This window comes from Hibiscus syriacus, unplaced genomic scaffold (assembly GCF_006381635.1).
Source record: "Hibiscus syriacus cultivar Baekdansim isolate YM2019G1 unplaced genomic scaffold, ASM638163v2 tig00110646_pilon, whole genome shotgun sequence".
Taxonomy (NCBI): Eukaryota; Viridiplantae; Streptophyta; class Magnoliopsida; order Malvales; family Malvaceae; genus Hibiscus; species Hibiscus syriacus.
Window position 1 is genome coordinate 765,197 of NW_024062810.1, and position 25,865 is coordinate 791,061.

Below are 25,865 nucleotides of genomic sequence, written 5' to 3' on the forward strand. Positions count from 1 at the left end.
CAACGCGATTTCCAAATTCGCAACACGAAATTTCAATTCACAACTCGATTTCTGAATTCGCAACGCGAATTTCTTTTTCGCAACACAAATTTCCTTTTCGCAACAAGATTTTCTAAATCGCAACACAAATTTTGTTTTCGCAACTCGATTTTCGAATTCGCAACACAAATTTTAATTTCGCAACAGCTTTTATTTTCGCAACACAAATGTTTTGGGTATATAAACTACGCAACAGCAACAACTCATAACCTAAATCCTTAAATCGCAACTCATTCCATCTCCATCTATCACTCTCTCTGGCGACATCCGTTCCTATATCCAACGACATCCTTCCCCATCTCTAATTTTTTTTACATAATTTTATTTCTATATAATTTTTCAATGATTTCTCTCCCAAACTATCAACTATCAACTTAATAAAGGTATGTTTTTCTCTAAGTTAGTGATGATATCTAGTTTATAGCTCGTTTGTTTAGTAAATTAATTTACAATTTGTAGAATGAAATCATCTAATGTTTATCATGTTTGGATAGATTTGTGTTTTGGAGGGTCATGAGAGATTGTTCATGGTGTTTTATAATATATATCTTTACCCATGAATCTTCAATTAAAACTGTCATTAAAAAAGTTAACTTATGAAACTCTAATGTTACGTGTTGCAAAGAAATTAAATTTAGAGCCCCTAAGTGGATTTAGGTTATATTATCAGAGAAAGGGTAAAGTTTATTTGTTAACCGACAATGAAGATGTTGAACGATTCATTGCTTACATTAGTGTTTCGCAAGAAGATGGTGTTACATTTTATGTTGTTGAACCTAGAAGTAGTGCAGTTGGGTCAGTAGCGGGTAGTAATCAACTAAGTTCTTCAACCCCAGTTTATGGTGCTCACAATGTACAACGTTGTTATCAACCTAAAAATTTAATGGTTCCACCACAATTTCATCACCAAGAAAATTTTGTTTCACCACATTTCCAATACCAAACACAATATCAAACACAATCTCAAACCCACAACCTTTCCCTAATCCAAATCCCAATCAACTTTCAGCACCAAATTCTGGTTTTCGTATTGACCAGTTAGATGTTGATGAGTCAACAGAAAAAATTGTGAGTACTAGTCAGTATTCGAAATTTGATCTTGGTTAATTCCCGGACATTGATCTTGGTCAATACTCGGATTTTGATGTTCAGAAGAAGAAACAGACCATGCGTGTAATGATTTTGATATGGTCAATACCCGAATTTTGATGATGAAACAGCCGCTGCCGAGGAAGATGTTGTTGATGATAATGAGGAGGAAGTTACGACTCTGAATGAACATGTTGAACATCCATTATGTAATTCATATAACCCTGAAGAAGAAGACCCCAAAGAAAAGAAAAAAAAAAGAAATACCACGGGAGTATAACTGGAATATGCCAGAATTACTTCAGATACCGAAAGAAGAGTTGGTAAAGATACAAGTTGATTGTTACATAAAAGTTATTCGTATCAAGAAAGATGATTGTTTGATACAAAGGAAGACTTGAAGATAGCTTTGTATACGAAATGTGTGGAAGATGGCTATCAACTAAAAGTTAACAAATCAAGCAAAGATCGTTTCGAAACAAGGTGTATGATTGACAAAAAACTGTATTGGCGTATGATTGCAAAGAGGATAAAAGATTGTGAAATGTTTCAAGTTAGGAATTTTATTGATAACATATATGTTCAAGAACCCAAGTTTTTCCTCACCATAGACAGGCAAACAAAAAGGTGTTGGGTGGTTTTCTGGCTGAGTTAATGTTTTTGAATGGCAGAGTATCGGGGACATGAAATTATGACTGACATGAATGCTCAGTTCAAGATTAGTATTCATATTCTCAAGCTTAGAGAGCCAAATGTTTTGCCTTGGAATTGTTGAGGGGGTCGCCAGAAGCATCGTTTGCCCAACTGCCGGCTTATTATCATAATTGAAGCTGAAAAATCCTGGGTCTGTAACTCATATCAAAATAGATAGATATGTACACTTTGAGTTGTTGTTTATCGCCATGGTTCTGCGGTTAGTAAATCAATATAATTTTGTTGACTCGTTTTTATTAGTTACATGCATTTCACATTAAAGATTATATTTCTTGTGTATATTATTTGTAGATTCGTTCGTTTATTACTTGCATGCGCCCAGTTATTATAGTTGACGGAGCACATTTGAAAGGTCGTTACCTTGGAGTAAACTTATTAGCAGTAGCCATGGATGTTAACAATGGGATGCTGTCAATAGCTTACGGGGTTGGCAAATCTGAAACCTGATTCATGGACATGGTTTATGGAGCATCTTAGGGATTGCATAGGTCCTATTAGCAATCTGAAAATCATATCTGATAGGGCAAACTCAATTGACAACACTGTTAGAAGGTGTTTCCCAGATGTTTTTCATGGACTTTGTGGTGTTCATTTGTACAGAAATCTAAAATCAAGGTATGCTGGTATAAAAAATCACATATGGACATACTAGAAGGCTGTAAAAGCTTATCGGGAATTGGATTTTAATAAATATAATTGTTTAAGACGTGTTTTGCCTCAATGTGCTCAAACACTAGAAGATGTCAGGTTTGAAATATGGTCAAGAGTACATCAACTTGGAGCAAGATATGGTTTCATGACGTCTAATAGTGCAGAATCAATCAACACTCTAAGTCGTTATTCCCGAAAATTACCCATTACTATGTTAATGGAGTTTTTTGAGCCTCTATTCAATAGCGGTACTACAAGAAAAGAAACCATGCAGGTATTATTTCATTAAATCCGTAACTTATCATATTAATATATTTTACTAAGTATTATTTATTTAAATTTACAGGAACATTGGAAAAAAAGATAACGAAATGTGTTGTGAAGTCAACATTATGGAGAGTTGAACCATGTTCAAAACTTTGTTTGAAGTATTGAATAATAACTTAAATGGGCTTGTCGATCTAAATGCAAAGACGTGTAGTTGTATGAAATGGCAAACATCTAGTTATCCGTGTGGCCATATTATAAAAGTTGCTCTCATCTAAACCAAGATGATTCAAGCGCATACGTTATGGATTGCTACCCTACAGAAGTATATCGACAGACTTATGTCGAGATTGTCTACCCTATTCCACATCCTTTTGAGTGAGACATACCAGATGACTTACAAACAGTTTTGTCACCAGTCATGGACAGCAGGCTACTTGGCCGACCAAAAATCATGATCGTATACCGTCTAAGGGTGAAGAGAAGAGGATATGAACATGTAGTCGGTGCAAGGAAAGTGGTCATACAAGGTTGACCTGTGGATCACCAGTGCCATCACAATCATCTTTTCCTCTACCAAAATATGGATCCTCATCAAAATCCAAAGCTCATATGGTGTCAAGCAAAAGGAAATCAAAATCGCAATCAAAATCCCAATCACAACCGGCTTCACTTTTGGGACTTATTAACTTAGGTGATTTTTAAATGCAAACGTTGTATTATGTATATTTTTATGTGTGAATGCATACATTTTCAGATAGACATGCATTAGTAACTTGAGTTTGAACATTGCTATGATTTGTTCTGTTGAGTTTGAACATGTATTTTATGTGTGATTTTTTAAATGCAAACGTTGTATTATGTGTATTTTATGTGTGAATGGATACGTATTCAGTTAGACATGCATTAGTAACTGAATTTGAACATTTTCAGTTGAACATGCATTAGTAACTTGAGTCAAATTTGTGTTGCGAAAGGCAAATTCGTAACGCGAATTTGACTTCCGCGTTGTGAATTTGACTTTCGCGTTGTAAATTTGATTTTCGTGTTGCGAAAGTGTACCTTCACAGATCTTTTTTGCCTTCAACATAATACAGATTGAAAATTAAAAACAAATCAAAACAACATTGTAAATGAGTTGCTATATATATATGTAAAACATTTGTTCACAGTATATTCAATGCTCCTAAAATATGGAGCTTACTTCCAATACATCAATTTGTTCACGCAACTCACTTCAGTAACATGCAGAAACGTTATGGCCATGAGATTTTCTACACATCTAAAACCAACAAACAACAAATTTTGAATTCTAGGTACTTAACCAAAATTTTCAAACCAACAAAGAGTATATATGTTAAGAACACTTGCTCAAACTTACCAATAACAAATGGTTGTTTAAGCACACTTTCAGAACGCGGATGCAGGTAGGCAACGTCTCGAATATCGCTCTAGCCATAAAATGTCAAAACACAACCTACTGCACCTCTATCTCTATCTGTGGGAGGTAGAAACTGTTTACCTCCTGTCGTCAAACGTTCCAAGCACATGGATACAAGAGGACCACAATCCCCTCTAGCTACCACCATTTTTTGTGGCACTGTCTCGTCTCTCATCATTGTAACTTTGTACTTTTTTGGCTTCTTGTTTCCATAATTAGTCCAATAATCAATCGCATCCAAGTATTTAGCCAAATGAGCGCTCCATCCCTTACAAATATATCTTTCAAATCAGACAATGGTATATAATTCATATGCTATCATATACTATCATCTTCAGGGATGGGAGCTGAAGCTCAACGAGAAGTCAATGACGACGTTCCATAACAGGGATAAAAACCTGCAATCATAAAAATAATTTAATTGCACACATCAAATAAAATTATGAACACCTTATTCAAAATAAATACTAACCTTATCGACCTCCCACCACGCAGGATAAAGGATAGCTATTCCATTACCCAACGCATATGAAGTCTCTCTTAAAAAAATAATCAAAATGCAATATAAGAAGAATATAAGACTTACCCCCCATTCGAAATAGTCATTCTCTTCAACCCCTAATAAAACACCAAACCAAGACCGATCAAGAAAAAAATGCATACTATCGTCGATTTTGCATATGTCAGCGTAACCCCTAGCTCCGCTCATGTAGATAAAAATCAATTGCGGTCTTAGCCAAAGGGTATTATCCATAATTGTGTCCGGTAGTGTTCTCCTCTCATGCTGGAATGGTACTAGCTGGTAACTCATATGAAAGCCAAATCGCATCTATCATACCGGACACGTGAGGGGGTTTATCAATATGTCGACATAGTATGCCATGTGAATCGGGCTCTTGAATGGTGGGAGTGACCTCTTGCACGATGAGAGGGGCCTATTGAACGGTGGGAGAGGCCTCTTGAACGATGAGAGGGTCCTCTTGAACAATAGGAGGGGCCTATTGAACGATGACAGGTGAATCATGCTTCTTCTTACGGAGTCTTGGAACTATCGAGGTGAAATGAACGTAATGGCACGTACACGATGTCTGAGCGTGAACTCCGTCGTACAAGAAACCCGACGTAAAGCATATACCTTATCGAGCCGCTAAAAATAAATTAATACATAAATCAGTAAATAAATAAATAAAATGCCGAAAAAGGTTATTTTCATTTTTAGTATAGTATTAAACAAACTTACCATTGTGTAGATTATGAACCTCATTCTGCAACGATGAAACAATCTCACGTAGAGTGACTACCTCATCACGTAAAGTAGATACCTCACCACATAACACCATTGTTATCGCGTAAAACATCTACCTCACCACGTAAAGACGTACCTCATCACGCCAAGCACTATTATCGTCGTAAAGTACCGACCTCATCACGTAAAGCACTGACCTCATCACGTAACTCCCCTAACTCATCTCGTGGAGGTAGAGAACGGGGAGATAAATGTCGTGGCATCTTTGTCGGTCGCCTATCATGAGGTGATGGTGGAGAAGAGGCTCGATGTGATGGAATAGGTGATGGCTCTCGGTGTGGAGGTGTATAATCGGTTGATCAGGTGATGGCTTCGAATGGGGGGTGCTCAATCCATCACTTACATCCCTCAGCCTTAAGGTCAGCCATTGTGCCCAACAAACAAAGTCAAACGTCTACTAGTAATAACTTGTTTATATATGGTAGTATTTGTGTTAACTTACATCATTCATCGTCGGTAATCTTCCCAATCCAGTAGTCGAATCTCCTCCAGGTAATAGCCCTAGGAATATCATTTGTTTTTTGATTGCATATGTCTGCTGGGAAAGCCAAATAAAATCTATATACAAATTAAAAATAATTTTAATTTATAGAAATTCTTACCTTAAAGGCCCAAATAAGCCTACCAAAGTGTATTTGTAACCATGGCCACACAAACTACGACAGTCCTCAAAGGAATACGACTACTTTTTCCAGGTAGCTTTCCATAGATATGAACCCCAGGAAACATGTTCCATGCATTTGACTTCCGCGCTGCGAATTTGACTTTCACGTTGCGAATTTTATTATCGCAACGCGAAAATCGTAATGCAAATTTAACTTTCGCGATGCAAATTTGATTTTCGCGTTGCGAAAGTGTACCATCAACATGTCTTTTTTGCCTTCAATATAATGCAGATTGAAAATTAAACAACAAATCAATTAAACGACATTGTAAATGAGTTGCTATATATATGTAAAACATTTGTTCATAGTATATCCAAATGCTCCTAATAGTAGGGAGCTTACGTCCAAATATATCAATTTGTTCGCGCATCTCACTTTAGTAACCTGTAGAAACGTTATGGCCTTGAGATTTTCTACACATCTAAAACCAACAAACAACAAATTGAATTCTAGGTACTTAACCAAATATTTTCAAACCAACAAAGAGTATATATGTTAACAACACTTGCTCAAACTTACCAATAACAAATGGTTGTTTATGCACACTTTCAGCACGCGGATGTAGGTAGGTAACGTCTCGAATATATCGCTCTAGCCATAAAATATCGAAACCACAACCCTACTGCACCTCTATCTCTATCTGTGGGAGTAGAAACTGTTTACCTCCTGTCCTCAAAAGTTCCAAGCACATGCATACAAGAAGACCACAATCCCCTCTGGCTCCCGCCGTTTGTTGTGGCGTTGTCTCGTCTCTCATCATTATAACTTTGAACTTTTTTGGCTTCTTGTTTCCAGAATTAGTCCAATAATCAATCGCATCCAAGTATTTAGCCAAATGAGTGCTCCATCCCTTACAAATAATATCTTTCAAATCAGACAATGGTTTGTAATTCAACATGCTGTCATATACTATCGTCTTCAGGGATGGGAGCTGAAGCTCGACGAGAAGCCAATGACAACGTTCCATAACAGGGATAAACACCTACAATCATAAATAATAATTCAATTGCGCACATCAATTAAATTTATGAACACCTTTAAAATATTCAAAAATAAATACCAACCTTATCGACCTCCCACCACGCAAAATAAAGGATAGTTTTCCATTACCCAACGCATATGAAGTGTCTCTCTGATCCTTCAAGTGAGCTACGTGAAAAGACGAAGGCATAATAGTCCATCATCTTTTTTATTTTTTTCAATTTTCTTATAATCAGAAGACGTGGCACCCATGCATCAATATGTGTTTTATAAAAAAACATATATTAGTGAATTTAATAAATTTAAAAAATAATCAAAATGCAATATAAGAAGAATATAAGACTTACCCCCATTCAAAATAACCATTCTCTTAAACCCCTAATAAAACACCCCACCAAGACCGATCAAGAAACAAATGCATACTATCGTCGATTTTGCATATGTCAGCGTAACACCCCTAGCTCCGCTCATGTATATAAAAATCAACTGCGGTCTTAGCCCAAAGGGTATTATCTATAATTGTGTCCGGTAGTATTATCCTCTCCTGCTGAGGAATGGTATTGGCCGGTAACTCATATGAAAGCCAAATCTCATCCATCATATCGGGCACGTGAGGGGGTTTATCAATATATCAACATAGTATGCCATGTGAATCGGGCTCTTGAAGGTGGGAGTGACCTCTTGAACGATGAGAGGGGCCTCTTGAACGGGGAGGGGCCTCTTGAATGATGAGAGGGGCCTCTTGAACAATAGGAGGGGCCTATTGAATGATGATAGGTAAATGGGCTTCTTCTTACGGAGTCTTGGAACTATAGGGGTGAAATGAGACGTAATGGTGCGTGCACGACGTCTGATGCGTGAACCCCGTCATGCAAGAAAAACTCGATGTAAATCATCTACCATATCGGGCCACTAAAAATAAATTAATACATAAATCAGTAAAATAAATAAAAATAATGCCGAAAAAAGGTTATTTGCAATTTAGTATAGTATTAAAACTTACCTAATTGCGTAGAGTATGAACCTCATTCTGCAATGATGAAACTCTCACGTAGCGGCTATCTCATCACGTAAAGTAGTACGTAAAACACCATTGTCATTGCGTAAAACATCTACCTCACCACGTAAAGACCGTACCTCATCACGCCATGCTCCATTGTCGTCATGTAAAGTACCGACCTCATCACGCAAAGCACTGACCTCATCACGTAACTCCCCTAACTCATCCTATGGAGGTGGAGAACGGGGAGATAAATGTCGTGGCATCTTTGCCGGTCGCCTATCATGAGGTGATGGTGGAGAAGAGGCTCGATGATATGATGGAATATGATGGCTCTCGGTGTGGAGGTGTATAATCGGCTCGATCAGGTGATGGCTCTCGAAGTGGGGGGTGCTCATCATCTGTGCCATCAAAAAAATACTTACTAGCTTGTCACCAATCAGTGACAAGCTCAGCCTCTGGGTGTCAGCCTCTATAATGGATAGTTTGCCTCCTAATAATATAAAAGCTCAAGCTCAGCCTCTGGTTGTCAGCCTCTATAATGGATAGTTTGCCTCCTAATAATATAAAGCTCAAACAAAGTCAAACGTCTACTAGTAATAACTTGTTTATATATGGTAGTATTTGTGTTAGCTTACATCATTCATCGTCGTATATGTAATAAATCTTCCCAATCCAGCAGCCGGATCATTCTCCAGGTAATAACCCTAGGAATATCATTTGATTTTTTATTGCATATGTCTACATGCTGGGAAAAGCCTCAAATATCCAAATCTACAAACATATAATACACAAATATTATTTTTGTAATTGTTAAATTTAATTATAATTTAGAAACATTATAGAATTCTAACCTTAAAGGCCCAAAAAGCCTACCAAAGTATATTTGGAACCATGGCCACGCAAATACGACGGTCCTCAAAGGCATACAAAACTTTTTCCATGTAGCTTTCCATAGATATGAACCCTAGGGAAACACGTTCCATGCATTTAGGTCTCTACCAATAATATTAGGTCCTCAGAAATATGTTGTCTGGCCTCTTGCCTAAAAATTCGGCATTCAAAAGTAATAAAAGGCATACTCAGTCAACATCAAGGTCATCATCTGAATAAAACCATCTTTAAGAAGTAATCTTTTCAAGTCGTCGACGTGTAAACTGGGCTTCACCTTTGCCAGCTCAGGAAAAACCCGAGATAACCATGATGGGCGGGCGATATGACTAGTGTACCGACCTGCTTCATCGTGTCCGAAATGTAGACCAGTGATTAAGCAAAACTCCTCTCGCCCAAAACAAGTATACGCCGGTGGAAAATGAAACCATATCTTCATCACCACGTTGTATCCTCTCGGGTTGATCGTAGTCATGGTCTGAAGAAACAAATGGGTCAACATAGCATCTCCACCTGGATGTTGTACTTTCAGCCATGGCCCGAAGCAAGTATCCTCAAACAATTTTCTTTGTACAGGTGTTAGTGTCGACGTATTGTAGTGACTAGGCTTATTTATTCCTTAGAGTCAATGAACCCAAAAAAATTTTCTAAAAAAACAATAAACATACCAAGTTAGATATACCAAAAACTACAAATTATACACTATAAACAACATGATATTAACAGTGAAAACAAAGCCAAATATGTTTCAAACTAGCACGGTATTCACCCAAGTCATTATTCTATCATAGTTTTTTGGTTGAAGTAACACAATTCATTCAAGTTTCAATTTGCAGAAGCAGAGTAGTTTCTGAAACTTAAATTCGTAAAGAGAAAATGAAAATCGCGTTGCGATTTTTGTGTTGCGAATTTCATTTTCGTGTTACAAATTTCATTTTCGTGTTGTGAATTTAAGTTTCAAAAACTATTTTTCTGTAAATTGAAACTTGAATGAATTGCATTACTTCAACCAAAAGACAAAACAAAGACAAATACTAACTTCACAAGGTTAAAGACTAAACAGTTTTGCAGTATGGCAGCAACCGAATGAATTTACTAAGCAATCTAAGTGAACTGGTTAATCTATATATTGAAATTACCAGTAAATTTATCATCAATTTAAATATAAAAAATATAATAATAATATAAAAATTTCAAAATAAAAATAATTAAAAAAACTAACCCTCGGTGCTTGATTTTCCATTTGTGGCCGTGAATGGTTGTGAGGGTGGCTCTGAGAGATGGGGATAGAGGGGGGTCGTCGGATATGAGGACAGATTTCGCCGGAGATGGGGACGATGTCGCCGTAGAGAGTGAGAGATTGAGATGGGACTGAATTGTGTTTAGGGTTTTAGGTTAGAGTTGCGATTATACTGTTTACATTTGTGTTGCGAAATTAATATTGTGTTTCGAATTCGAAAATAACGTGCTTTGCGAATTTGACTTATGTTGCGAATTTGACTCTATGTTACGAATTACAAATTCGCGTTGCGATTTACAAATTTTGTGTTGCGAATTACTTGTTGGTCATTTTCGTAAATATAAAAAAGTTGGTTAAAATCGTATATTATAAGAAATTTTCGGTCACTGAAGTTATTTTCTCTAATTTTTATCCGTTTAGTATTTTAATTTTTTTAAATTATATTTAATATTTATTTTATTTTAGTATCAAATTATTAAAAATTTAACGTTTTTAGTAAGTAAATTATTAGTTTTGAATTGTTTTAGCGTCTAAACTTTAAAATCTTTCAGAACTTATTGTTTAGTTTTCAACAGAATATTAAAAAAATAAAAATTAAACGTTAGTTATAATTTTAAAAAAATTAAAAGTTTATATAGTAAAACAGATAAAAAAAAACTTATAATTTAAATATCAAACACGTAATTACCCTTTTTGTTTTTGGTTTTCTTCACCAATCGATCCGACCACACTGCACGTGCCGTTCTCTTAACAACGAAACTAAAACCGAAACACACCACAAAATTGAGAGTGTCAAAATCAAAATTAGCCAAAAACAATAATTATTTGGAGGAATAGACGTCGCTCTTTCTCTCTCTGTCTCAACCTGGTTCGGGAAAGGCTTTTCACAGGCCACAAAGCGAAGGTTTTCTTTCTAAGAGGGCGAGATAAACAACAAAACCATCCGAAACGGAAAAACACTATTTCCACGGGGAGGGAAAAGCTCAAAACGAAAGGGTCGAAAATTTGAGAACAGTTTTTCATTTCGAGTGACAAATAGGTGCGGTGTCGTCTCTTTATTGGAGCTCGGCTTCAGAGCTAGGGTTTCGTTTTCTTTGCCTCTTTTGAAGGGTTTCGATGAAGGTAACGCTAGTAATTATTTCGCTATGTTTTTTTTAAGATTGGGTTTTTATAAATTTTATTTGCACATTGAGGATTGGTGTTATTAGAGTCAGCTGTATCTCTACATTAGGTAAGGTAATCTTAATTAAATTCACATCACTCTTCAAGGTGTATAGCTGTAAAGCTAGGGTTTTGTGATGCTGTTTCTTTTTAGCTTTGTTTTTTAGGGTTAGATCTTCACTCTCCACTATTTAATTGATATTCTGTTGCACTGTTAACCGTTTTAGAGGAAATTGGAAGGTACTATTTAATTTTTTTCTTCCGGTTTTCGGTTGGTTTAAGAGTAAGTTTTCGTCTGTTATTTTGTTTTGGGGTTAATTCTATTTTAGAACTTAAATTCAGTTTATCTCAGAACCGAACAAGTTTCTGTTCGTTTGATCATTTTAAAAGCTTGAGGTTTTAGTTAATTCTTTTATTTCAGGTTTTGAGGAGTGTCATCATTTATCTTTGTCTAATCTTTTGTTGACAATTAATATGATTTTTCCTCTTTATTTTGATGATGAATTGATAATGTCAATGTTTATTTCCCTTTTATTTCAATACCAATTAATCAATCAACCATTAATATAATGCAATTTTACAGAGAACTTTAATAGGGATGATGAGTTACGGGATTAACCAGTATGTCATGCCATTTTACAGGTTTCTTTTTAGATTTCACCTTGAAGCTTCACCTCATGTTCTAACTGGAACAAAAGATGTCAGTATATTACAAAGTTCTCTTTGTCTAGTGGTTTTGCATCTGAAGCACCATGACGCTGGAGGATTTTTTTACACTGACTGAGATGAAAGATGGGCTCACAGTCCCTTCACGAGTTGAGGAGCTAGTAACTGTGATGAAGGAGAAAGAATCTGTTGTTAAAAATGTCAGCGATGTGACCAGGCAATGGACTGCTGTTGCAAGCACAATTGCGGCCACCGAGAATAAAGATTGTCTTGATCTTTTTATTCAACTAGACGGACTCTTGTTTCTTGACAGATGGCTGAAGGATGCTCAGGAATTTGGTAAAGCCTCGAGTGATAGTTTTGTGGAAGAATCAATTAGTGCACTCTTACGAGCACTTGAAATGTTGCATAGAAATAGGGAGGTGTCTGTTTCTTCTGAGATCTGGACTACAGTCGAGAATCTTCTTGGCCACAATAGCTCTCGAGTTCAGGATAGTGCTAAGTTGCTCTTTGATAGCTGGAAACAAGGTAGAGTTACTACTCATGTTGATAGTGGTGGGCATGAGTGTGAGATTTCAGAGACTGCTACGGTTACTGGTGAAAATAATGGGCCACAATGTTCTGCTAAAGATGTTCCTGTTTCTAGAGGAAGTTCCCATGAGGAAAATGATGGAGCAGATGCTGCAAAAAGTGGAAACATTTCATCAAGTCTCGATAGTGTTCAACCAGAAAGCACTAAAGATTTACCCATTGACTCTGCTAATGATGAGCTCCAGCCCCACATAAATTCAGACCATTCAGAAATGGAGAACAGATCTCAGTGTGATATGGCCTCCGCTTTTGTGGCAAATCCGGTTCAAGAGAATTTGCCCAAGAGGGAAGAGCTCCCTGCAAAAGATGCGGAAGAAACTGCTTCCCATGAAACCTGCGGTTTACCAGATTCAAAGCAAGAAAATATTGAAGTTTCAGATTCTCAGAAGTTGAATGGGTCAACAAGTGATGAAAAGTTTTTTGATGTGACAGTTTCAAACTCTAGTACTGTGGAGCATGCTGGTGTTAGAAGTGCTCTGGAGGTTACAACAGAACCCAATTTCCAAAATGATTCTGAAGCCAATAGGGGTCATGTCCTAAAATCTGTCAATCTTACTGATGAGAAGACACAAGGATCCGAGCCGAAGAAAGCATTGGTTGATTTGGCAGCAATGAATCATTCCAGCAATAGTTCACTGCTATGCAAGATTGCAGGCAAAGATATTGAGTCACATTTGAGCATGTTGCGGAGCTCTTCTGAGTATGAGCTTGTGTATAAAATGTCTGGGAATCTGGAGACTAGGTTTTCCAGGAAGCCAGAAATTGGAACAGCAGATAAAGATAAGGAGAAATGTGGACTTGAGGATTTTAGGGGTGGTTCTAGGTTTACCAGTAGTCCTGTTGGGATGCTTACGACGACACCTGACATTGAGCTTGAGTATGGTATTGTTGATGCTCTAGAAGTTGCCCGAATAGTTGCTCAAGAAGTGGAACGAGAAGTTGTAAACGACAGAGGGCATTCCAGCTGCTCTTCAGAGAAGATTTCAGAAGGTGGTATTAGGCAACCTGATTCCCTAGGATCAATAAATGGAAAGCAAAATCTACCCAGCGAGGTATTGCCAAAGGAGGTGTCAAGTGGACCCACTCAGTCTGCTGGAGCACAAACTGAGGATGAGGGGCTTATAAATTCAGATGATGCTGACAATGAACCAAAAAATGAGTTGCATGACATGGAGTCCTCTCAGGTGATTGTGGCTCAAGATCCTGAGCCCAACACAGAGAAAAGTCTATTTGATTTTGATCTGAACCAAGAAGTCTGTTCTGATGAAATGGAACATGCAGCAACTTCCATCTCCACCCCTGTTTCAGTGGTTTCTGCTTCTAGGGCAGCTGCAGTGCGTAATTTACCTGCCGCTCCTTTACATTTTGAGGGGACTCTTGGATGGAAAGGATCTGCTGCCACAAGTGCTTTTCGCCCAGCATCACCTCGCCAAAACTATGAAGGATATAAGACTCTATCCCTTGGCGGAAAAAGCAATAGCTCAAAACAGAGGCTGGATTGCCTTGATTTGGATCTTAACGTTGCTGAGGCTAATGATGAACAAGGTGCTGAACTAATATCCGGGAAACAGGTTACAGCCTCATCAGGCCTCCATTCTGTTGAATCTTCAAAAGCAAATCAAAGAAAATCTGAGAGACTTGAGCTGGATTTAAATTGTATCAGTGATGATGGTGATGCTCCTGCTTTATATTCAAGAGTGGAGGAACAACCTTTTTTTGACAGGAATGGCCATCGTAGCCAATCACCTGTTTCTTCATCATCACCAATCAAATCTTCTCTGAGGAACTTCGACTTGAATGACAGACCATATACTCACAATAATGCTTCAGAACAAGGGACATATACTGGTAGATCTTCTCAAAATGCCATTGCCCAGGGAGGGATTAAACCAAATGATCCTGTCATTTCTATAATGGGTACTAGAGTGGAAGTTAATAGGAAGGACTTTGCTTCTAAGTTCGTGTCGTTTCCAAATGGAAAGACTTTCGAGCATGAAACTGATGGAAGCATCACAAGAACTGCAGGGTTTATGGGGTTGGTTCCCACTGCCTCGTATAAGCATTCTCCTGCTTTTGGTTCTAATGGACTGCCTTTAGCACCAAAGATGCCCTTCTCTTCCATTTATGGGGCTAGTGGTTCAATCCCCTGTATCATCGATTCAGGTGCACCTGTTGTGCCTCAACTTATGGGCTCTGCATCAGTTGTTCCAGTAGCTTACTCTCAGTTCATGATGGACATGAACAACGCAGGTGCTGGTTTAAATGGTACAGTTCCCTCAAGGCCTAATTTCGATCTGAATTTTGGATTAGCAATCGAGGGAGGAAATATGGAGCCCATGGGTTTAAGGCAGCCTTTCATGCCTGCTCAGGGTAGGTCAATAGAAGAACATTTGAGAGCAAACACACAAGCCTCCTCTAGTTCCGGGGTTGCCATAAAAAGGAAGGAACCGGACGGTGGATGGGATCCATACACATTTAACTACAGACAGCAGCAATTCCCATGGAAACAGTAAGTTCATATTTATGTTTGTCAAGGGGTCATTTTACAAGTCCAAGTTAATTGATTCTTGCATTGCCAAAGATACCTGGAAAATCAGAGCCCATTAACTTTCATAGGAGGGGAGTCGAACTGTGGGAAATTATGAATGTAATATGATCTACGAGATTGAATTGCCGAGGGGGCATATTAGGTTTTAATTGTTTAGTTTTGCCTTATTTTCTTGTCTTCATTTTCTGCGATCCATAGAAGGCCATTGAAACCGCACAAGGCTTGGTACATGTAGGTGTAACTTATTTTCCTTTCATGTCACAGAAAGATAAAAGAAACTGCTTTTCTTACCATTTCTCTTCTTTTGGGCAAGAACAATTTTGGTTACTGTTCATTACTGATAGCTATAAATTACTGTATTATTTTTCACATCGTCATTTTTGCCCCTTTGTATATAGCTGCATTTATATAAACCCCTGATCAGTCTTAGAACGACAGACAGAGAAGCAAGCGGGTCGTAATGCTTTGCAGAAACTACATTAACATTAAAAAAAGAAAAGGCAATCAAAATGAACTAAAATTAAGACATTTAAGTATATATTAATATAAAATTTTTAATAGTAATAAAATAGTAGGGGAGTGAACCCTCCCCCCCCCCCCCCCCACGGCCTCATCCCTTCCATTGACCATTACCAACATCTTCAGATGCTTTCCTCTATTTTTCTTTTTACCCTTTCTTCGTTGTTCATTTAAAACGTTTCCGCAACGATTTGCTTTGGTTTTTTGGTTTGTACGCTTGGCCTGCGTCGTGCTCTTTTCAGGAGAAATAAATTTAGTATAAAAAAACTAAACCTATCAGCTAAAGGGCGATGGCACGAATTAAAAAACTAAGTGAACAAAATTGAATTTGATTGGGCATATAATCGCAATACTTCATTTCCAAAAACACCTGCAGAAACTAGCAATATTTGAACACTAATACCAAAGTTACAAAAAACTACTGGCATATCCGTTCCAACTCACAGATCCTGACCACTGTTGTGCAATTCACATCTCGCAGTAGCTAGCTCTCCCTCTCCAAAGGTGTCTACTCAAGTTATAATGTTGACCCATGGGGCTGCTCCCACCAACATAAAGAGCTGCAAATTTTGGTGCACCCAATAGACTTGTACTAAAGCGTCGCTACCTACGCTTGTAACTGGAAAACAAAATTGAGATTTTAGTAGAAAACAGTATTCTAGCGTGCAAAGAAAAATAATAAAATCAAGACAGACAAACATTTACATTAATTAAGAAAGGCAGATGATTGTACCAAGCAAACATCTTCAGTACAGATATTCAGAAATAGTACCTAGAATTTACTTGGAAACTTGTTAAGTGCAAAGAGGGAAAGAAACTAAGATGCTAAAGCCGACTGTAAAATCAAGTTCGTCATAATACAGTGTCTAAGAAATTGTGCAAATTCTTCTAAAATACATTTGTGCAAACAAAGCCAAAGCTAGATTTAAAAAACAACAGAATTAATGGTCTAATATGCAACCAAATTCTCCTGCTTGATTTTGAACCAAAAATACAGTTAAAATATAGATCTATAAAGAAACAGGGCAGGAAATTAAAGCAATATAGCATGTTTCTTATCGTGATTTTCTCTTAAATGAACTCTTGGACTTTTTCCTTCCAGCGTTACTAGAGCTTTTCTGCCTCCTCTCACTCATGTCATTTTGAAATAATTCCTGCATCTCTTCTGTCCTTGACTGACTTCTTTGTTTAGGTTTCTTTGGCATTTTATTGGATTTCTTAACAATTTTGCCAGAATCTTGTGCCTTCTTCACAGCTTTCACTGCTTTTGCTTGCCGATAAGCCAAGTCAACCAAAGTTATACCTTCCTTCTCTTTCTTATTGTTTCCGTTACCCTGCAATTCTCATATATTAGTAGTAGACAAAAAATAAAGATAAACTTGCTAGCTAGCCCATAGCATAAAAAAAACTAATACTTGAACAGTAAAACATATTCTAGGGGTAAGAAAGAATTTTTTTTTTAACTGATTTTGACAAATAAGGGAAAGGGTAAAATGATTTGCCAACAGAAAAGTTGCATGAACTGTAAGTTAGGCGTATAAGCATTATATGGCCTTGAAAGGATTAGAATTCTAAAAAAGAAGATGCTTACATGTGATTCATTAATTTCACTTTGATCCTCCAACATTTGTCTGGCAGCTTCCAATTTTCGACGTTTCTTCTGAGGTAAATTTTTTCTGCTCAGTAGATGTTAGCATTCAGCAAAGCGCACAATGCAAAAAATAAAAGCAAGTTTTGAAATGAGAAATATCTACAACCTCACGCTCTCTCTTCCTCTTTTCCTTCATCTTAAGGTCCTCAGCTTGTTGGGCACTAATGATTGCATTTGCAGAACCTTTTTCTTTCGCCACGGATGCCTATCCAAAGAGATAATGTCATATCTTTACTAAAATTCTTTCACATTACAGTAGCTAAACAGAGAACTTGTGCTTAATAAAAATTCCAGTAGCCTATGGACTAGTGACAACAATTCAAGAAAACTAAAATTTCGATACAAGGATTATTTACCTTCGCTTCCTTTGCGACAAGCTTTTTTTTTCCTTTTCATTCATAAACCAGGTTCTTTTAGGCCGTGCATAAATTTCATCCTTATGTGCAATCATATTTTCAGCCTTGCATCACAAAAGCGCATAGAGAGTAGAATCAGAACTTTAGAAATTAGAACTATATATTCAAAACATCTAGGTTAAATAGCATGAAAATCAGCAGATCACCTACCTTTGTAGTTTTCATTTCAGCCTTTCTTAGGGCTCGCTCAGCCCTGGCAAAAGAAAAAAACAGAAGCTATAATAGTTGTGCCAGGAGAAAGAAATAACTTTGAAAAATGAAACAAAACCAACCTATCCTCTTCAATAACTTCAGTGACTTTCTCCTCCATTTCATCAATTTTCTGAGACCACTTAGCAATAGACTGCTCCGCAACAATCCGGCTCTTTAACTTAGAACCTACCCTCTTTGCCTATCAAATATAAACCACGAGTATAGAGTTAAAAGAAATAGAATTTTCAAATTTCTGACAGGAAATGTCCAGACTCTCAATAAGGGGAATTGTTTCAGATTGTTGATGAAATTGAAGTTTAAGAAGGTATTGGAGTGAGAACAACATATATGGCCATCAAGCACCTTTCCAATTCAAAGTTTCATAACTAATCTTGCCTTTTATTTAGCCCAGCATGATTCTTTACCACAATCAGAACCAGTATTAACATGCATAGTCACTTCTCACAAAAATTTCAATACTGAATGCCTATTCTAGGCTGGGAAAAGAAGGCAGACTGAGACCAGGATGACCATCAGTGACAAAGGTAACAGCATATCCTTCTCTACCAGCTCTTGCTGTCCTGCCCACTCGGTGAATATAACTGCATAAAGAAAAAACAATGGAGCCAAGCCATTGCAATTAAGCATAGCACACATCAAAGAAAAGAAGTACCACAAATTATTATTGATAACAGAAAGATGATGCATGCTGGCCAAACATAATTCAAAGAGCATGGAACTACCTTGTAATATCTTGTGGACAAGCATAATTAATAACTGTCTCAACACCAATTATATCAAGTCCCTACAAATTGCAACCATTTAGAAGCAAGTGTTAGGAAACTGCTGCTGCTTAAATTATAGATATATGCATGTACATGTGGAGAGCAGATGCATCAATCATCTATGTAAAAGTTGACTCCTTTCACTGACCAAGACCTATCAAACTAAAGCACATGAAAGTGAACAAACTTCCGAGGCATATGGGTAAGGAATGAGTTTCAGTGCAGCTACTTACACGAGCAGCCACATCAGTGGCAATTAAAAAATCAACTTCCTGCTTCCTAAAACGTTCTAAAGGCTACACGAACAATAGTTGGTTAGAACGGGGAAAAAGGGAAAAGAACAGCAATATAACCTACTCACATCAAGGTGTTAAACTTGAGTTCAATAATAATAATAATAATTAAAAAGAAAATTAAAGGAGCACGGACTAAAGAACAACAATAGCATTTACTCACATCAAGGCGCTGAACTTAAGATCCCCATGAAGCTCAGCTGCTTGAAGATCAGCCAGCTGATATAAAATCTTCAATCTATGTGCAGCCTGCTTGGTTCCTCTGCCAAATGAGATGGAATGTCATTTCTAGAGTAATAAGGGTTTGCCCACTAATGTGAGGGTGACATAAAACTGATTGGTAAAAAAACCTGATTATAAATTAAACTGAAACAACAGAGAAAGATATCATGTTATCTCTATGGATCCTTTTCTCAGAACAAGTGCACTGATTTGAGAAATACAATACTATCCAAAGATCTGCATATCCTAATTGACATATTATAAATCAGTGTGGCCATCAACATGCATAATAATAACCTGAAGATAATCACTTTGGACGTGAAAGTCTTTATACACAGTGAAAGAAGGACGGCTTCTTGATTTACTTCACGCATCCGGCGTATCCTTACAACCCTAACAAGAAACAACACAGATAACATAGTCAAAACATACAAAAGGCCAAATCAGCAAGCAAAATAAACTGTAAAATTTTAAGCGAGTTTACTCCTCAGTCAATGTTGATGGCCGTTTAGATAATGGGTCAGCTGAGAGACGTAAGGGTCTGGTCAAAGAAAGCTTGACAAGCTCATCAACTTCTTCAGTCATTGTAGCAGAAAACAGCATAGTCTGTCTCCTTTTAGGACAAAGACGAACCTATACATAAGTTGCATTAGATAACATACAAATTCCACAAAAACAAATATCAACCCAATGCACATAAACATAGCAAGGTAGATTAGAAAGTGAAATTTTTGCTAGAGAAAGGAAAAGGGACTCAATTATGTTTATCTACTAGTAAAAAATTATCTTTGACCCAACTTTGGTAAATATTTCTTCTACTGATGAAAATATAAATTCGTTAGAAACTAAAACTGTTTCAAATATGGAAACCAGTTTTGTTTTACCTGATTACCTCTGCATTATTCTACTACCTCATAAGAATTAGACAAAACCCATCAAGTTGGAAGTCAAGAATAAATTACTCCTCCCGTCGTCAAAGAAATTCAGAAAACTACAAACAAAACAACTCATATAAAAGGAGATTTGATTAGGAGTTACCAACTCATGAATTTCGGCACTGAATCCGAGCTCAAGAAGCCGATCAGCCTCATCAAGGATCAAAACTGCAAGATCATCCAAATCCACAGACATAGTATTGCGTAAATGATCTATCATGCTTCCAGGAGTAGCCACAACAATGTCAGGCATTAATCTCAAAGCTGTTTCTTGTGCCTATAGAGAAGACATGAAATAAAAGAAGACAATGTAATCGTAGGAAAGCAAATAATTAGACAGATTGGTAACATCAACTTCCAAATAAACAAGACTCTTTAAGAAACACAGTGGATTCATCCAAAAAAATAATGATTTTATTTATAGTCCCAAGAGCATTAATGATAAAGTTTCCGAAACCAGTCAAACATTTAAGAAAGTGGAAACGGGCGGCCATAGTCTTTTAATAAGATGATGGAGGAAACTTTAACTGGATCAAAGAAACACTTAAAAAAAGTGCTGAAAGTATCAGACACATGACTTTTTCCCTGTATAGAAAATGTGTGCAAATTAATCCAACTAAGGATGGAAATCAATAGGTCAAACCTTTAATGAAAGCCCACCAACAATCAGACAACATCGAATATCAGTATACTGAGCAAGTTTCTCTATCATACTGTGAACCCTGAAACAAATGAATGTAGAGTCAGGTTTAAACCTTAACGAATCCCCAAAATTCAAATTAAAGACATTTATAGTTTTCAATAAAACTTGAAGCATAAAAACTGTCGAGCCTTACAAATAAATAAACTATCAAAGTAGGAAAATGCATAAACCAGTCCAGCAGTAGCTTAAGTTAACATGATTTGATTATAAAAAAAAAAATTATTAGTTTTCTTACACTAAGCCAGAACAAAGAAAGCAAAATCCTGATTAAATTTGTGATAGAAATTGGAAAATGCTCAAAAGATTTTTGAGCACTTACTGAACGGCCAACTCTCTAGCAGGAGTAAGGAGAAACCCTTTTAGGACGGAATAACAGCCTTTCTAGTGTAGGTATGGCATATGCAGCTGTCTGCATCAGGACCAAATTTAAAGAATTTCAATAAAAACCAAATGTCCAACCGCAAATTGATGAAACAGAAAGAGATGAATATCAAAAGAAATATACCTTCCCAGAACCAGTAACCGCACTCCCACATATATCGCGTCCAGTCAAGGCTAAGGGTATGCATGCAGCCTACAAAAGAATTACCCAAAACACTCATTCAAGAAAACTCAAATAATGAAATGAAAATTGTGATATTAAGTAAAATGGATACCTGAATAGGATTAGGCTTCGAGTAACCCAATGTTTCACAAGCTCGAAGCAAAGGACGCGAGAGATTGAGGTCCATGAAAGAATTCGCATGAAACGACGCTCCTTCAGATGGTGAAAAGAATCGTTTACTGTCTCCTGCATTACTTGTGTCCTCGTCTTCATCTTCTGATCTATAATCAATCTGATATATAGAAAACAAAAAGGATTACTAATTTAGAACAGGAAAATTGATAATTTAGAATTAAAAGAACAGATAAATAAAAAAATACTTGTTTGTCGGATTCAGAATCGTATGTCTCGTCTTGCTGAGCTGGATCAGTGCTTTGCTGGAGGATTTTGGAGATTTTGAAATCGATGGAGGTGGTGCCACGGCGAGCGTGTTCCTCTGCCACGGAGTCAAGAGTAAGACGCAAAGTCCCATGGAGATTGAGATTTGTGTTTCGGTTTAGAAGGTTTGCCTTCTGCTTCATCTCCTTCTTCTGCTACTTCATTGTCTTCTTCGTTGGATTCTGAGAGTTCTGGCTCTTCGTCGCTGGGGGCTTCTAAGATGAAAGGAGCCATGGAGGTCGAACCAATAGAGTCGGTGTATGTGTAACGTTTCACAAATAAAACCCAATACTTAAAAGTGGCGCGTCGATCCAACTTTTACAGAAATATAGTATAAGGTTTAGTTTAGCATTGTTTTAAGGCTTAGAAGCACCATTGTCCCCTTGCATCGTATTATTTGTATCAAGTTGAGCATTAAAGTATTTTTTTAAACATTTTATCCCTTTAACTTTAAATTATTATACCATTTACCCTAAATAATTAATACCGTTAAAAAAATCAAGGATTAATCCGAACACACTATTTTAATTTTTTAATTATTATTTTGATAAATTAACATAAGTTAAAATATATATATATATTTTAATCACCCACTCCACCCTTTTCATCCCCTGATCATCTCCATCGCATTCTCAGTTTCTCACCATCGCCGACCCAACCCTCGAATCCCTCTCTAATCTCCTACTCCGCCCCTTCTTCCTCTTATTCCATAAAGCCTATATATATATATAAGCTAAGAAAATCTCTAGGAACGCTACCTTTGATCCACGTTTTTCGAACCAATCAATCACCGTCGGGAAAATAAAGTTTCGAATCCTACGGCTTAGATCCGCCGCCACTGCTGGACGCCGACGAGGTACTCATCATCTTCTTAAACTACTCAAATTGACGTGACCATCTACATCCGTATCAACGGTCTTCGATCGAAAATGTCATCCCCATGGTTCAGAACCTGATGCAGCTCGGATGCCGAGATAAGGCCGTTCTTATTCACATCGTACATATCGAAGGCCTTTTTCAGCTCGGAAGTGGCGGTTCTGTCGTCGGTAGACGAGGTCCAGAAGGAGGATAATTCGGGGAAGTTAATGTATCCGTCTTTGTGCGTTGTCGTTGTCGATGTCGATGTCGTCCATGACGCGCCTGAGCTCATCCTTCGAGTTGTTGGACCCCATTGCTATCAACACGTCGCGCAGCTCCGTCATCCTTTTATGTAGGTTGAGAAAAATCAAACCCCTAACATACAAGAGAATGATCAATTTTGATAACGCCAATGCTACATATTGTTTAGTTCGAGTAATTGTTTTTATTAACTTCAAATAGGATTAAATGAAGTCTCTTTTTATAACAAAACATAGGAAATCACTTATTTTTGTGACAGAAAAACGGGTCTCCCCTCAAGGAAATCACTTAGCCTGATAGTTTTAGGATTGTTTTTCCTTTCATGCGTGTTAGGATTGAATTTTTCTAATATGTTATATTTTGATTGACTGTAAATAATTTAATAACAAATTATTTATAATTATATTAAAATTTTTGTTTTTTTATGAGCTTATAGTCAACTGTAAAGGTTAAAATACTCTAAAAATATAAACCAAACTGATTGTTGAATCAAATATTAAATATTTTTTTTCATTATACCTGCATTTTATCATGGAATTTGTGCATATGTTTATTATATATATTCTTATCATAAATTCTAAATAAGATAAATGACATATTTATCATAAATTAATTTTCTCTTATTTAGAAAGTGGATCGAACTTTATCATAAAATACAAGGTCGATCAAACTTCTTATTTTCAATTTAGGGTAACTTAAAATAGTCATCACCCAACTATAGTCTCTTTTCATTTTGATCACCATTTTTTAATTATTGTCAATCATGCCACTCAACTATTTAGATGCATTCAATCAAGCCACTAGTCGTTAACATTTAATGAAAGTGAGATGTGGCAGCTAGTAAAATCGGTATAATTACACATTTGGTCAATGTTACTTATATATTCTATCAACTTGGTCCGAATTTTAATAAATTAAAATAAATTTAATCTTTAAATCAGGTCATGCCATATGTCACCATTCGATTTGAAGATTTAATTGATTTTAATTTAATAATTTTATTTTGCACCAAACAGAGGGTGAAAGTGATAAGTGTCCACCTTTGGTGGAAAGAAAATTAAAAATAAATAAATAGGGAAGCAAGGGATCAAACCTAGGTCCATTGGGAGGTAAAGCAACAATTTTATCATTGAATCAAGCAAAACTTTTGGTTTAAAAAGCACTAGATATGCTATGTATATAGAATACTAGCCTAAACTTAAATTCTTATTATTTTATATATCTTAACTTGAATTCGCATATTAAATTAAATTAACATCTTAACATTAAAAATATAATTATATTCTAATATTAACTTAAAAATCTATTTTATTCTTATTTTAACTTAAAAATATTTTTTATTAACTTAAAAAATAATTTATTCTCACATTAACTTAAATATTTATATTTTATTCTTATAATATTTTAAAATTAAAATAAAAATATATATTTTTAAATTAAAAAAATAAAATATATTTTTAAATTAAAACAAAAACAAAATATACATTTTTAAATTAAAATAAAAATAAAAATATACATTTTTAAGTTAAAAATAAGAATAAAATATATTTTTATGTTAAAATAAGGATAAATTATATTTAATAATTTAATGTAAGACTATAATATATTTAATAATTTAAGTTAAGAATATATTATATGTAATAAGTTAAAATAAAAAATAAGATATACTTTTAAAATTTAAGATAAAAAGTAAAATATATTTTTAAGTTATGATAAGATTGAAATATATTTTAAGTTGAAATAAAAATAAAATATATTTTTAGGTTAATACAAGAATAAAATATATTTAATAATTTAAAATAAAATAAAAAACATTTAATGTTAATATGTGAATTTAAGTTAAAATATATAGTATTAAGCAAAATATTAAGAATTTAAGTTTAGACTCAAATATAAAATATATATCATATGTAGTCTATTCTATACCAAATAATCACATTTGTCCAATGGTTGAAATGTTGCTTTATCAACCCTAAGACCCAAGTTTGATTCTCACTCTCCCTTATTTCAAGTGGCAACACGTGGCACAATCTTATTTGAATATTAAATTTATTTAATTTATTAAAATTAGGACTAAATTGATGAAATATGTAACAATTACCAAATTTGTAATTATACCAAATTTACTAACTGTTATATCATCACTTTCGTTAAATATTAACAACTATTGGCTTGATTCAATACATTTAAATAATTGGGTGGCCTAATTGACAAGGATTAAAAAAATGAAGGTCAAAATGAAATTAGACTATAGTTGGATGATCACTAATATAATTTACCCATCGTTTTATTAATCATTGATTCGATGTTGGTTGTCAATCTTCTGTATTAATTCTATTGTCATTCTATTTTTGATATTGCATCTCTATTTTTCTTTTCTTTCTTTTTTTTGTTGAAAATTTTAATGAGTCTATCGTTATGGTACATTTTCGGTCGTTTGACCGTTATTTTTTATTTAATTTTTAAGGGCTGATTTGATATTGTTACAACTTATCAAGATAGCGCTTATATGTTATCATGTTTTTTTTATTGTTTTGGACCTTCATATTAGATTTGAATACTCAATTTGCGTTCGTGGATAGTTTTTTGATGTAGCTTGACATTGATTTATGTTTTATCGGTTGTCTTTTAGTAGTTTGATCCTTTTACGGTTTGTTTGATGTAATTATATATTTTGTATCTATCATTGTTCAAGTTTTGCTTAGGTTTTTAATCCTTATTCTTATGTAATCTTAAGTTATTAGTTTGTATGTCAATAATTTTAAGAAAATATATGTGTGTAATTTACTATTCCGATT

The 25,865-nt window shown here is 35.6% G+C and overlaps 1 protein-coding gene and 1 pseudogene across 1 annotated transcript; one reads left to right on the plus strand and one right to left on the minus strand.

Annotated features, from left to right (window-relative positions):
* The first annotated feature begins 11,066 nt into the window (after nucleotides 1-11,066).
* Nucleotides 11,067-15,543, plus strand: LOC120136981. The gene is made up of 2 exons (XM_039152881.1): nucleotides 11,067-11,406; nucleotides 12,088-15,543. The coding sequence occupies exon 2, from the start codon at nucleotides 12,198-12,200 to the stop codon at nucleotides 15,213-15,215; it is 3,018 nt and encodes a 1,005-aa protein (XP_039008812.1). The 5' UTR covers nucleotides 11,067-11,406; nucleotides 12,088-12,197; the 3' UTR covers nucleotides 15,216-15,543.
* Nucleotides 15,544-16,150: 607 nt separating this feature from the next.
* LOC120137003 lies at nucleotides 16,151-22,273 on the minus strand (annotated as a pseudogene).
* Nucleotides 22,274-25,865: the final 3,592 nt, after the last annotated feature.